This window comes from Anabrus simplex, chromosome 8 (genome assembly GCF_040414725.1).
Source record: "Anabrus simplex isolate iqAnaSimp1 chromosome 8, ASM4041472v1, whole genome shotgun sequence".
NCBI lineage: Eukaryota > Metazoa > Arthropoda > Insecta > Orthoptera > Tettigoniidae > Anabrus > Anabrus simplex.
In genome coordinates this window covers 42479301-42494845 of record NC_090272.1, presented here as the reverse complement: position 1 = coordinate 42494845, position 15545 = coordinate 42479301, and the positions used below count along the sequence as shown (strand labels likewise).

At 40.0% G+C, this 15545-nt stretch overlaps 1 protein-coding gene across 2 annotated transcripts in view; it reads left to right on the top strand.

The window, feature by feature from the left end:
* The first annotated feature begins 1723 nt into the window (after window positions 1-1723).
* Window positions 1724-15545, top strand: part of Ptx1 (pituitary homeobox homolog Ptx1) — a 335671-nt gene continuing 321849 nt past the window's right edge. For both annotated transcript variants that reach the window (XM_067152853.2, XM_067152852.2), the window contains exon 1: window positions 1724-2560. In XM_067152853.2, coding sequence (XP_067008954.1) covers window positions 2323-2560 — 238 coding nt within the window. In that variant the 5' untranslated portion in view covers window positions 1724-2322. The remainder of the gene's footprint in view (window positions 2561-15545) is intronic.

Below are 15545 nucleotides of genomic sequence, written 5' to 3'. Positions count from 1 at the left end.
GTCTAAACTGCTATTAAATTGTTTTTCTTCTGCTATTCCCACATTCTTGTGAGGTCGCAGGTGCGAACTGTGATGCCCTGTTTTACGGTCGTACACCCTTTCTGACGTCAACCCTATCTGGAGGTATGTACTGAGTGTTTCGGTGGTACTTGGTACTGAGGTGTCTTGTATATGTTATAAAAAAAAGGGGGAGTGTGATGGGAAGAACACCCAGTCCAGGAGTCAGAAGAATTATTAACCAGACTCGGTTAAAAATACCCGAACCGACCGAAAATCGAAACCGTGATCCTCTTCACCGAAAGCCTCGATGCTGAGCTGGAGGTTGTGTTAATTAGCTAATTAACTATTTCATATTTACGTTTTAAATTAGCTCCTACTGCATTCCTAGTGCCACTTTGTTATGAATAACGTAAACATATAGGCTACTGACACCATCAAAACAATTTACTCTTCAGCTGCATAACAGTTTACTACTGTGTCTTTTGAATGTCTTCTATAAATTTATGGTTCGTTTCAGTCAGGATATTTCTCAGTCGGTAGAATGGCCTCTTAGTCTCACAGAATATGATCTCCGCCGACCCACGATATAAATGTGGACGCAAGAAATAGAATTAAATATAATTAGCAAGTCAAAGAAATAACGTCTTAAGCGCTCAAATAGGTATTTATCTGCAAAATAGGTGTGGACGATCAAAATAGGCATTTAAAAGCACTAACAGATGCCTCTTATTCGTCTTAATTTGGTCTAAAATTGTTTTTTAATTCTACTCCGCATGTTACAGGAACAAATACGCAATTTAGGAAATATTCTGTTCAGTGATAAATCACTTCTTTGCTGCCGCAGCTCGCACCATTGATAACACTGGAAATAGTTCATATTTGAGACACTTAACAGATATAATTTAGTTAATTATGTTTTAGATTTAATGCCTATTTCTTACTTTTCGTTTTTTCGAATGGACCACAATTCATTGACTTTCGCTAATTTTACAACCACATTGCCACGTGACCAGAGCGCATTATTAAATTTAATATAAACCAAATATCACTGACGAGAACAACAGAGAGGAATACTCTCCGAGCGCCGACAAACATAAAAATAAAAGAAATTACAGCAAGCGCTTCACACCAGACAAAAGACGAACACAACGCGCCACACCGACTGAATGAAAACTGGCAGGAGGACGTAGAAGCTGGCCGCCATGTTGGTATTGGGTGATAACTCCGCCCTCTGAAGGCCGCTATTGGCTGGAGTGGTCTGGTGAGGGGCGGGAACACACAGCAGACTATTGAGTTGCTTGTTCCCAGTGATAAGATGCATAAGCGAGCAGAATATGTAGGAACTGAAGTAGTAGCATCACTCAGCAGTAAAAATCACACTGCACTACGTCACCCATCAGCAGAGAAAACAGCAGAGAATAAACATTTCGTAATTCGAACATGTTATACAGAAAAGTAGCTGGCTTCCTCTGAGAGAGGAGACTATACGAACACACGTCCATGCAGAAAGAATGTCTGAAAAAGACTTCTTTCCGTTGGCTTGGTCGCCCACCCATTTGTAGGTGCCCCCTCCCAGAATGACTCCACCCCTTGAGCTTGGCGCTGGGTTGGTCGTGCGCAGCGCGGCAGGGTGGGGGACCCTCTCCATTCCCCCTCACACAGACTTTTGGGAGGATGATATATAGAGCAGGGACTTAAGGTTTAAATCGCGTTGGGAAGTCGACGAGATTAGGCGACTCGCCTGTGGTCCGCCTGCGATAACTGGACTGACATACTGCTGCGGGATTTTTATAATAGAGAGTAAAAACCACGAGCTGTGGATAAAGACAAGCCAGGGATCTAGCAAGATTACTTACTTACAGCGCGGGTAAAAACATTTTATTACGTCAGTGTTTCCAGTGATTGTAGGCATCAGAGTGTTGTACTGAGGACACCGCTGACCTGAAGAAGAAGGACCTCACGTGTGGCCCACGGCTGCCAAAGGGGCGGAGGAGGGGGGGAGTGCCGTCAGCTTATTGGCTCGCGCCAGACGGCTCTAAGAGCTTTAGCCAGCTTCCGGAAGCCGCGACCGTGTGCTTGCTGCCTGGCGTAGTCCGCACAAACCAAGCTTTACGCGTTAACCCACAAAAGCCCTTTTTAAGCTCTTCTTTTTGCTATAACAGTATAGCCGAGGCTAAAGTGGGGTAGTAAGTGGATTTTTACAAGGGTGGCTTGAGTGATTTTTAACCGAGATTTGTACTTCGTTCACTTCCTTTTATATTGTTTCCGTGGTATGACTCTTGAAGACAAGATGATAGATATTGAGTAAGGAGTTTTAACACCATGATGGAACGTATGGAAGCGCTGACGGACCAAGGGTTGTGTCTGCAGGACTTGGTGTCAGGGGTGGCAACGTCTTCAGCGAGCACCGTGGTCGATTCTTCCCACCAGCAGCACCACCATCACCACCACCACGACCCCGTGTTGCTCAACCATCATCACCACGTGGGCACTGTGGACCACCATGGGCCTTGTGCCCCCGCTGTTCTCCACCACGAGCCGCTCGAGAAACTCAAGAGAGGTCAGTCAAACTTCATTATAGCCTACTTACACAGTGAAACTTCTTAATAGCGGACACCTTTGGGGATTTACAGAATGTTCATTATTAAGAAGTGCCCATATGAATACTCACAGATGGTGGTTTTAAGAGAAACATTTTTGTTGAGCGCAAACTTAAATCTACTTGTATGCTCATTTCCATACACATTCAAAAGAAGCATAGGCCTAATATTAAAATCATTAATGGACTCACATTAATAGAATATTTAACAATATTAACTTATTCAAGTTGTTCCTAAACAATGTACTGTCTAATATTTAAGAAAATATGAAATTAATGTTTATACTAAGTTATGAACCTATAAAATAACTATGAAATACATTTCACGGGTTAATAAACAATACTACGTAGACTATGTCAATGTCCTTCCTACCCATCATTTTCCTTAAGACTGCTCACACCTTCCAACCGCATATGGATTTGCAGCCCATCGGAATAATTTCCGTCGTGTTCATTTTCCTATGCCCATGTGTAAGGTAAAATGAATCTTTTCTTACCGTAGGCCTGCTATAAAAAAGTATGTCTGCATGACGCATTTACGCACTCCTACAGTACAATATATTTAAGGCTCTACACGTAAGCATAGGAAAATGAACACAGCGAAAATTGTTCTGATAGACACATATGTGGCTGGGAGGTGTGACGAGTCTTAAGGAGAATAATGGATAGTAAGAGCATTGTCAGATACGTGGTATTGTTTCTTAACCCGCGATTTACTCTCGTGCTATACTCTGAATTCAAGGCGATGTGCTTTCTGTGAAGCGGACTCCTTAGTGATGTCATCCGGTTCTCACAGGTAGTGGGAGCTTTTCCTTTCTCAGTTGAAATAACTCCTAGTTTAGGCTACTAAGGCATTCTCCGGTCATAATCGTTCACAGGCGTATCTTGATAAGTTTCGTTGTTGAGAAACTTTTGGCAATAGTCACAGAAAGAACTAACACAATTTTTAATAAATCTTTCACATCTTTGAAACACCTTTCCAGCTGAGAAAGCTTGAAGTGTGTTGCCACAATCCTGATGGAAAATTTTGTCAAGAGAGCCTGACTATTTACATGAATAATGATTACCTCATCTCGATTATATAATTTCACTAAGTCGCAAAGGATTTCTCTATTCTTCAATACATCTGAGGGAGGTTTAGCAGCAGAAACAGCGTGAGGGAAGCCCTTATCCATTTACTGCAGAATATTGTCTATTATTTCGAATGAAGGTGAAATTACATTGTTACATTCTTGTCGTGTTTGAGTCTTTTCTATCTGGTTTCTTCTATCCTTAAGTTGTTTTCCAAAGTTACATTTTTCGAATATTGAAACATTTTAAACCGTCACTGAATGTAGTCAAAAAATAAAGAAAGTTGCATTAATAAAATTAAGTCAAACATACAATGAAGGCTACACTAATACAGTGCGCTGAAACTTCTTCTAGATCAAAATGAAAAGACATTACAGTAATTTTCCTTTTTCCACTTTTAAAGAAATCAGCTTTGACAGAAGCACTTTGAGGTTTATTTTAGAGATGTATTTCTGTGTCTGAAGTAATTGAAAGTCTCTCTACATCTCCGCTATGGATGAAGTTATTTTCCACGGCTCTCAGTCTTTTAAACGGCATCTTACATTGAACCACTCTATGAGCTACAGTTGTTTCAACCGCAGCTGTATTTGATGCAGTAGTATCAGCTGTAACAACTGAACAAGACACTCAACATTCCCTATGTACTGACTGGGCTTTGAGTCTGCTGCACCATCACAAAATTGTTTACAAAGTTCACCTAGTTCATATTTTATATTTCTCATACATCACTTACGCAACCGCGCCTTTGTTTGATACAAAATATTTTATCCGCTTATCTTTATTTTGTTATGTCCTCATGGGACATTGAGAATGTCCTCTATTGAGAAGAAACTATTCCACATTATATTCCCATGTAGGCCTATTTCTTCCGGAGAATTAAAATAATATATTATCTAAAAGAGTCTGCTGTTCATAACTGTATTTTAGTAGAAATATCGCGGGACTTTACAATTACTAAAGGAAAGAATTTAGCCTATAGTAAGTAATTAACGCTATTTACCCCATAAAAAGGGAGTTTCACTTCTTATAGCAATCGGGAGTAAAGCTGAAAAATAAATAAATAAATAAATAAATAAATAAATAAATAAATAAATAAATAAATAAATAAATAAATAAATAAATAAATAAATAAATAAATAAATAAATAAATAAATATCTGGATCGGTCCAGTGCTAAATAAATTATTATTACTACAAAAATCTCGAGATAGTAAGTTATATCCTGTACAGTAGGCTACTCTTACACAAACCTGAACCATTTTCTCTATTATTATGATTATTATTTTTATCAATTTAGGAAGGCTCGGCATATTATTATTATTATTATTATTATTATTATTATTATTATTATTATTATTATTATTATTCGTTTAGTTTATCTGTTAACCACGCTTCACAATCCTTACTTTATGTTTCATCGCTTCTCCTTTCACTTTCTGCCCCTACTTCCCTCCTACTTCTTTCTTGTGTTCTTCTGTGTGCGATATTTTCTTCTTTACTGGATCCTTCCCTGTCCCTGGAAACCTCTGAACTCGTTGATTTGTTGTTTTAATTTGTCTCAGTCCACTACGACTTCTTACTTTACCCAGTCTTGCCCAAGTCGCTTCCGAAAATAATTTCAACTCACCTTTGAGTCGTTTGTTGTTGTTATTAATATATATATATATTATTTTTACATTTATGGTACATTTTTCTTGCTTTCCTATTTTATGCCAAAGATTCTTCAGCCTTTCACTTCTTAGCCGCTTTTCTGTAGAAATGTTAGGCCTTTATCGAGGGGGATCCTTTATTCTCTGAAACTTTCGTCCTAAAACTGACTCTGTCCCAGACACCTTCCGATGTAATGTTCTCCTTTCTTCAAGCCCTTCTTCTAGAAGACAATGAGCTTATGATATTCACCTCACTTGAAGGCTGAGAATTTGGTTTGCCAGACTGTTGGTCCCCACTCGTTTGTTGTAAGTCTTCACTTTCCTTTGCTGAATGATATCTCCTCGAAGTTTTCGTAGAGTTCCTTGTTTGATCTCGAGAGAAATGTGAGACGATCTTCGGGAACTTGCTTCGGGCCTAGAATTTTCGTTAAGAATTTCCTTTCTTTTTTCTCCATCTCCAGTTCATTCCGACTGGCTGGGTATAGGCACTCTGGTTTGACTGTTGTATGTTAGTGTCTGTATTATTTGTCCTTTTTCTTCTTCATTATTGTTCTTTTCTTAGTGCGCAGTATTTCTTCATTCTTTCTGATCTTCGTTTCCTCACGTCTTTATTTATTACTTTAGCTGTTCGAACGAATAGTGAAGTTTCTGTAATTTTTAATTCTACTAGGTCTTTCATAGTTTCTTTAAACCAGTTGGGTTTTGTTTTGTGCTTGTGAAAGAAGTCAAAGATTTGTTTGGTTAATCTATTAGAGTACATTCTGAGAAGATGGCCATAAACATTATCTGAGAGTTTTTTTAATTTTCATGTAGAGCGTTTCATTCTTGATGTATTGTCCTACAATTTTGGTCCTATGATCTTTCTTAAAATTGTCCTTTCTTTTAGCTCGAGTTTCTCTATCTGGCCTTTGTAGTTTATGTTTAGTGTTTCTGCTGCGTATAGTGCTTCTGGTTTAATCACTGTTTGTGTTTAATTTTAGACCCCCATGAAAGGGATTTTTTGTTGTATGTAACTTTTGTTAGTTGGAAGGCCAATTCAAGTTTATTTTTCCTGACTCCATTGCTTTGCATTCCACAACATTCCAACTAATCCATTCTCCGAGATATTTGAATTATTTTACTATTTCAATTGTATTATTATTATTATTATTATTATTATTATTATTATTATTATTATTATTATTAATAGAGCCCGGATTTTTAAGCACTTTAGAATAGGTATCTTCTCACCCGCAGAGCGATTCTACAATGAGCTTTGCATAAATGTTAGCGATATGGCCCATTAGAACCCGTAAAATATATGCAACTCACCTACATAAGTTAACTATAGATCGCGTTAGACGTCACTTGACACTTGCCAAATGAGTGTGCATTCTAATCTATTAATTCTCAAAAATCTAGACTCTGATTATTATCATTAGGCCTGTTAGGTTGACTGATGAAATTGATCTTTAATGGCCTGAAGGTTTATGAAGACATCTGATAGATGAATAGTATCAGAAGCAATAATGAAGGACCTACCCACCAGCGCGTCCAATTCACGAGGTGACGGATTTCTTAGCACTGGGGTTGTAGCTTCACCAACCCGCAATGCCGTGCGCTTTCTGCCGGGAGAGAGATGCCGTAGCCTTCATCGACAAACCATTTCCTGCAGAGGATATTTTGTGAAGTAGTTTCAAGCTTCTGAGGTGCAACAGTTCAGTAGTCAATTCTTTGCTATACGGAGCACATCAAAATTTTAAAGTTGGCGTACCTAGACATCCACTTCATAATAACTTACGCCAACCTCTAGTATCTGACAATTTGTAAATGTTGTGTTGTCAACGATGTATCAGGGGATATTCGGCTAAATCGCCAGCATTAAGGCGAAATTGGAATATGAAGTATTTTGAGAATGACTATCAAAATAATATTACACGGGAACAACTGTTGTTTAGTACCCAGGCTAGGCTACTTCAAAATTATATTAGAATTTACTTCTTCAATTGATTTATTTAATTGCAATTGCAGTACTTCAGATATACCTTCAGTAGTTGGGAGAATCTGCAGCATGGTGTGGCTAATTCAGTGAATTCAGTCAGTCAATCATCACTGATCTCCATTTTGGGCAGTCGCACAGGCGGCAGATTCCGTATCAGTGGTTTACCTACCCTTTTCTTAAATGATTTCAAATGTATCGAGCATCTCCATTGGTAAATTATTCCAGTCTCCAAATCGTCGTTAAAGAAACAATACTTCACAATGCTCTTCTTACCCTTTATTGACTTCTTACACCTCCCAGCCGCATATAGATAAATATACTATATGCAGTCCATCAGAACCATTTTCGTTTTAAATGCATTATACTGTACGAGTGTGTAAATACGTCATGCAAACATACATTCCTATAGTACGGTACGGTAAGGTTCATTTTCCTTTACGGGTTAGCATAGGAAAATGAACACAACGAACTTTGTTCTGGTAGACCGGCATATCCATATGGGGATGGGAGGCGTGACATAATTGATAGGAAGAGCATCGTCAGGTACGTCGTATTGTTTCTTCACTGACGAAATCTTCTTCCTATAGACCAGTATTTGTCCAATTTGTCGCCTTAAATTCTAACTTGACTTTCATATTATGATCTTCCTTACTTTTGAAAACTTCAGACGATCTCATTCGTCTACTAACATCATTCCAAGCCAATCTCTCCACTGAGAGGTCGGAACAGTCATTACCATTAACACTGCAAAATAATATTCTACCGCTTGAAAGTAGTAATAAGTATTATAGAAGTACTGTGAGCCTCCGTGGCTCAGGGGGCAGTGAGCCGGCCCCTCACCGCTGGGTTCCGTGGTTCAAATCCCGGTCACTCCATGTGAGATTTATGCTGGACAAAGCGGAGGCGGGGCAGGTTTTTCTCCAGGTACTCCGGCTTTCCCTGTCGTATTTCATTCCAGCAACACTCCCCAATATCATTTCATTTCATCTCTCATTCATTAATCATTGCCCCAGAGGAGTGCGACAGGCTTCGGCAGCCGGCACAATTCCTAACCTCAACGCTAGATGGGGGCTTCATTAATTCCATTCCTGACCCGGTCGAATGACTGGAAACAGGCTGTGGATTTTCATTTCATACACGTACTCACCTCAAAGAACACAGTAAACAGAATAAGTTCTAAAGTTTCTTTATGCTAGTAGCACAGCGATCCACTGCACAATTTACAACCTTTATTATCAGAGTACAAGATGTTTAGAGGACGCAATAAATCGATCAGACCTTCTCCTCAAACTGTAGTAAAGTTATATTTTAGTTGCTTGGGAATTAGCTCTACTATTTTATGAAGTTCCTTAATACACTCATGGAAATAGTACGCAAATCACCGCAATAGAAATTTGAACAAGTTAAATAAAAACAAATAATCAACCGTAGAACCGCGGTAATGTGAACCCTGCAAATTAGAAATTTTAAATGATTCAAACAAAAACCGTCATAGAGGAAAAAAGATCAAAATGCCACTTGCGATGCAAAGAAAGTATTAAATCATAGTACCGTACCTAAAAATGATTATTATTTACGGAATGTAATCAAATAACTGTACAGAACGTTGTTAATTAACGTGGAGTCGATTGGAGGGATAGAAGGATAATAAAATAAAGAACTTGTACTTAAACCAGAGAGAAAGAGTAAGAATAGGAGATAAGATGAGTGACGAAACTGAAATAGGAAGAGGTGTAAGACAGGGCTGCCCAACATCTATCTCGAGGAAATAATCAACGAAAGTTTTAATGGAAGAGGTGGAGTTTGTGTTGGGGGTCGAAGAGTGGAGTGTATGTGATTTGCAGGTGATATGTTTGTGATGGCAGAAAACGCACGAGAAATGATACAAATGTTAGACGAACTCAACACGAAACTAAAAGAATACTGAATGAGAATTAATAAGAAGAGGAAGACCAAATGTATAATTGGAAGAAGAGATAGAAAATGTCGTATTAATATAGTGGGGTGAAGAAATAGAGCAAGTCAACAACTTTAAATATTTGGGAAGTATGATCAGGGAAGTTCGGCCCCGCGGTGTAGGGGGCAACGCGTCCGCCTGTCACCCGGCGGCCCCGGATTCGATTTCCGACCGAGTCAGGGGTTTTTATTTGTAAATGATTAATATCCCTGGCCTGGGGACTGGGTGTTTGTGTCGTCCTTAACGTTCCTTTCGTCGTATTCAACACTCTACACTTCAGCATTTACAATTACACGCTGGTTCATATGACATGGTGCAAGTAGTCGCAAAAGAACTACAGAGGTCGACACCACGAACAAATATATATTTTTTTAAATGATCGGGGAAGATACGTACTGCAGAACAGAAGTTAAGAAAATAATTGCCATGGGAAAAGAAGGTTTCACGAGAAAATTCAAATTACTTTGTGGGCCACTAAGCAAGGATTTGAGGATAAAACTTGTCAAGTGTTATAACTGGAGCATTGCGCTGTATGGTGCAGAGACTTGGACTCTACGAAACAAAAACGAAAGAAGATTGGAGGCACTAGAGATGTGGATGTAGAGGAGAATAGAACAAGTGAAATTGGAAGACTGGGTAAGAAATGAAGAGTTGGAAAAGAACGAACTACGTTGCAAATCATTAGGAGAAAAAAGAACTGGATCGGACATTGTTTGAGGAGGGACTGTTTACTGAAAGAAGGAATCGCGAAATGAAAAAGAAGAAAAGGAAGGAAAAGATATCAAAATGCTGGACAATATCAAAGGAAAGAAATAATCGGATATGAAAAACTTGGCTGTGTACAGGCAAAAGTTGAAGAAGTTTATCGTATGACAAGACCTGCCATAAGGGAGAATACCTAAATGACTCAATGGTCAACATACTGTTCTTGGGTTCAAAGGAGGCCGGGTTCGATTTCCGATTGGGCGGAAGATTTTAAATGTGCATGGTTAATTCCACTGCTTCGTCTTAATACGCATCTACATTTACACGTAACACTACAAACCCACCAATGAAATATGCAATATTGAACACATCCCTCCGGAGAGGGAGCGCATCAAGAACGGTATCCAGCCGTATCGATATCAATCAGTCATCACTCATCTACATTTAGGGCTCTCATCCAGGCGGCAGATTCCCCATCAATTGTTTACCTTGTTTTATCTTAAACATTTTCGAAGAACTTCGAAATTTATGGAACATTTTCCGTGATAAATTATTCCAATCCCTTCCCCTACCCCTCGTCTCATAAATGAAGATTTGCTCCAATTTGTCCTCTTGAATTCCGACTTAATCTTCATATTATGACCTATCCTACTTTTAAAAACACCACTCAAGCTCATTCGTCTACCAATGTCATTCCACGCGATCTCTCCATTGACAGCTCGAAACATAGCCTACCACTTAGTCGAGAAGCTCGTCTCCTTCCTCAGAAGTCTTCCCAGCGCGAAGTTTGCAACATTTTCGTAACAATACTCCATTGTGGGAAATCATCCAGAACAAATCGTGCAGCTTTCCTATGAATTCTTTCCAGTTCTCTTATCAAATACTAATGGCGATAATGGCGAGGGTCCCATACACTGGAACCATACTCTAGTTTGATCTAACCAGAGACTATAATAATAATTTCGTGTGGCTATTTCTAGCCGAGTGCAGCCCTTGTAATGCAGACCCTCTGATGAGGGTGGGCGGCATCTGCCATTTGTAGGTAACTGCGTGTTATTATGATGGAGGATAGTGTTGTGTGTCCCACTGTCGGCAGCCCTCAAGATGGTTTTCCGTGGTTTCCCATTTTCACACCAGGCAAATGCTGGGACTGTACCTTAATTAAGGCCACGGCCGCTTCCTTCCCACTCCTAGCCCTTTCCTATCCCATCGTCGCCATAAGACCTATCTGTGTCAGTGCGACGTAAAACAACTAGCAGTGTTATGTGTTGTGTTTGAGTTGCACGGATGTTGCGGACAGCACAAAAACCCAGCCCCGGGCCACTGGAATTAACCAATGAAGGTTAAAATCCCCGAACCGGCCGGGAATCGAACCCGGGACCCTCTGAACCGAAGGCCAGTACGCTGACCATTCAGCCAACGAGTCGGACACCAGAGACTTTAATGACCTCTCCTTTACATCCTTACTACATCCCCTAAATACTCTCATTATCATGTGAAGAGATAACACCTAACCTCGTTAATTACATCAATATAAAAGTCCTCCTATTCAAAACGTCGTAATACATCGTCGCTGTTTGGGCAAAACGTTATATCTCACAACGCTCTTCCTATCCAGTATATCCCTTAAGACTGCTCACTTCTCCCAGCCATAGCCTATATGAAAATGCAGTCGATCAGAACTATTTTCGTTGTGTTCATTTTCGTATGCTAACGTGTAAAGGAAAATGAACCTTAAGTACCGGTATATTATACTGCAGACGTGCGTAAATAAGTCGTGCAAACATACATTCCTAGAGTGCGCTACGGTAAGGTTCATTTTCCTATACACAACCGCATAGGAATATGAACAGAACAAATATTGTTCTGATGGACTAAATATCCATCGTGGCTGGGAGGCGTGACCAATCTTAAGGAGAATAATGGATAGGGAGAGCACTGGAAGATATAACCTTTTGCACGAACAGCGACGATATTGCATCTATAAAGATGATACAGTAGGCTATATCCACATTATTCAAAGATGTTTTGATCCATTTTAGAGTCATCTTCATTGGAAGTTTAGTTGTAAAAACGTATGTTACAATAAAACACTATCACTGTTCTTGAGATTTTATGTAACAGTGTTTTTAATTAGGTGATAATAATATGTTACCAGGACACCATTGCGAGATTTGAATATGAAATAGTTTATTGTGAACTAGTGTTTTATTGTAACTTTTGTTTCTACGACTTAATTTCCACTGAAGATAACTCTAAAATGGGTTGAAACATGTTTGGATAATGTAGATATATCATCTTTATACATGTAATATATTACGATGTATTGAATAGGAGGATGCTAGAATATACATTTTGTATTAATGTAATTGAAAAACCGTCAATACGGAATGAAATTCATACTGTGCAAACCTCGTTAATATCAAGTGCCAACCCCAAAAGAATGAGAAATAGGCCAAGGAAGAAGAATACTGTAGTTCTAATAAGTTAGAAGACAAGATATATTTGTAAGCGATTTTTATTTTATTCTGTACTGTTCTTATAAAACACGTTTGTTGTATGTATTTCGTATTGCATTGTTTAAAATACTCTGTGTTCCGCCTACAAGCGAACTGCTCGCAGTTGCAATGCAACTTGTTAGGGTGATGAATTAAAACATCAGAACATCGCTGCTATTAATTCATAAGCTGACCACGGCATAACTGAATGAGTGATTTTGAACATGAATCCGGCAGTCTCCTCGTTTGTGCAAATAAAAGTTTATAGTCTATAAATAGCAGTCGCGCTTATATATAAATGACCGCGATTTCATGCTGCATAATATTTTAACTTCCCTTGTGAAGCATACAGGAGTAGGCTTTTAAAATCCCTATTATATAGATACATTCATATCGCCTCTGCGGGAAGAATACCACGTAGACTATCTGACAATGCTCTACCTAGCCATTATATGTCTAAAGACTGGTAACGCCTCCCAGCCGTATATTTATATGCAATAGATCAGAATAATTTTCACTGTGTTCATTTTCCTATTCTAGCGTGTAAAGGAAACTGGACCTTACCATACCATATTGTCGGGATGTTTTTTGCATGGCGTATTTACGCACTCCTACAGTTTAATGTATTTAAGGTAAAATAACATGGGTGGGAAGAGCATTGGGACATGCCGTCACTCCTATGCCAATGCCCTTCCTGTCCATTATTTCCCTAATAATAATAATGGCGTATGGCCTCCGGAGAGGCCTGGTGCATGTATTTTTCTACTAGACGGCCTATTAGGCGAGCTGCATGTCTGTGAAGATGAGGGCCCTACTTAGGATGATTTCTAAAGTTGAATACGCCACACACACCCAGCTCCCGAGCCATTGGAATTAACTAATTAAGGTTAAAATCCCCGACCCGGCCGGGAATCGAACCCAGGACCCTCTGAACCGAAGGCCAGTACGCTGACCATTCAGCCAACGAGTCGGACTCATTATTTCCCTTACGACTGGTCACGCCTCCCAGCCATGCAGTCCATCAAACAAATGTCGTTGAGTTCATTTTCCTATGCTAACGTGTGAAGGAAAGTTCATTAAGAGAAATAATGGATAGGAAGAGCATGAAATATCCTACTTCTTTGGTATAATTTCTAAAACATGACTAGGTGTACAAACGAGAGGGAATTTGTGACGTGGGCGACAGTCCCAAATGCAGATCGGTGGTGACAGAATGATTGATGAAGAAAAGAAAAATATAATTGACACGAGGAAAATATTGAATTCTTCCATAAATTAATGTTTTCTACATGCGCAGGTAGTTATCCTTTATAAAAAATATAAATGATTCCTTAGAAGTTGTATGGGCAATGCGAGAAGGACCTCTTCTCGGCTCATTTGTTCAGAAATTTAAAACAACTTGCAAAAATGGAGGAATATCCTTGGAAAAGTTCCGCGGTTGTCAAAGACAGAGGATTTCACCAAAGCGTATTTCTTTCTGAAGTATTCTGCTGTCTGTTCATAGACCTTCGTTTTCTCTCGGTCATCTTCTTGTGATAGTTCAGAGACACTATTTCAAACCGTATGATGGATCGATTATAAAACCAGACTTGTTCTTGGCAATTGCAATGTTGTCTTCGGTACAGGATGTATAGTTTGCACGCTGCTGTCAATGTTATTTATTTATTTATTTATTTATTTATTTATTTATTTATTTATTTATTTATTTATTTATTTATTTATTTATCGAGAGGTACGGTCGCCCGTGTTTACGCGCTGCCGATATGGAGCCAAGCTCTGTATTCGAGAGACGCGTGGGTTCAAACCCCACTGTCGGCTATCCTGAGAATGGTTTCCTGTGCTTTCCCATATTCACTTCTAGGCAAATGCGTGGACAATTCCTAATCATAGGTCATTCGATTCCTTCCATCTCCTTAGCTAGTTTCATGTCCGACCCATTGGCTGAACGGTCAGCGTACTGGCCTTCGGTTCAGAGGGTCCCGGGTTCGATTCCCGGCCGGGTCGGGGATTTTAACCTTAATTGGTTAATTCCAATGGCACGGGGGCTGGGTGTATGTGTTGTCTTCATCATCATTTCATCCTCATCACGACGCGCAGGTCGCCTACGAATGTCAAATAGAAAGACCTGCACCTGGCGAGCCGAACCCGTCCTGGGATATCCCGGCACTAAAAGCCATACGACATTTCATTTCAGCTAGTTTCATCTTCATTAGTAGTTGTAGGGGCAGGAAGGGCATTCGGCCGTATTAGCATGTCATAAAATTTCATCTCACTTCATCCCCGAACGCGTAGGCCTATCACATAAACGGGACTAATGGAAAGATGCGTTTATTTATTACTATTAAGTCATGTATTTATTTATTGTTAACATAACATTTGGCAGATATCCCGGCAACATTGCTTCCTTCTTCTTCTTAATCTGTTTACCCTCCAGGGTTGGTTTTTCCCCTCGGACTCAGCGAGGGATCCCACCTCTACCGCCTCAAGGACAGCGTCCTGGAGCTTCAGACTTTGGGTCGGGGGATACAACTGGGGAGAATGACCAGTACCTCGCCCAGGCGGCCTCACCTGCTATGCTGAACAGGGGCCTTGTGGAGGGATGGGAAGATTGGAAGGGACAGGAAAGGAAGGGCGAAGGAAACGGCCGTGGCCTTAAGTTAGGTACCATCCCGGCATTTGCCTGGAGGAGAAATGGGGAAACCACGGAAAACCTCTTCCAGGACGGCTGAGGTGGGAATCGAACCCACCTCTACTCAGTTGACCTCCCGAGGCTGAGTGGACCTTGTTCCAGCCCTCGTACCACTTTTCAAATTTCGTGGCAGAGTCGGGAATCAAACCCGGACCTCCGGGTGTGGCAGCTAATCACACTAACCACTACACCACAGAGGCGGACAGCATTGGCGTTTTAACACATAAATTATGCTCACATAACAAGAAAATGAAGGAAACAAATGAATGGAAATTGAGTTGTTCTCCGGGCTGAGCGGCTCAGACGGTTGAGACTCTAGCCTTCTGAAGCCAACTTGGCAGGTTCGATCCTGGCTCAGTCCGGTGGTATTTGAAGGTGCTCAAATACGTCAGCCCGT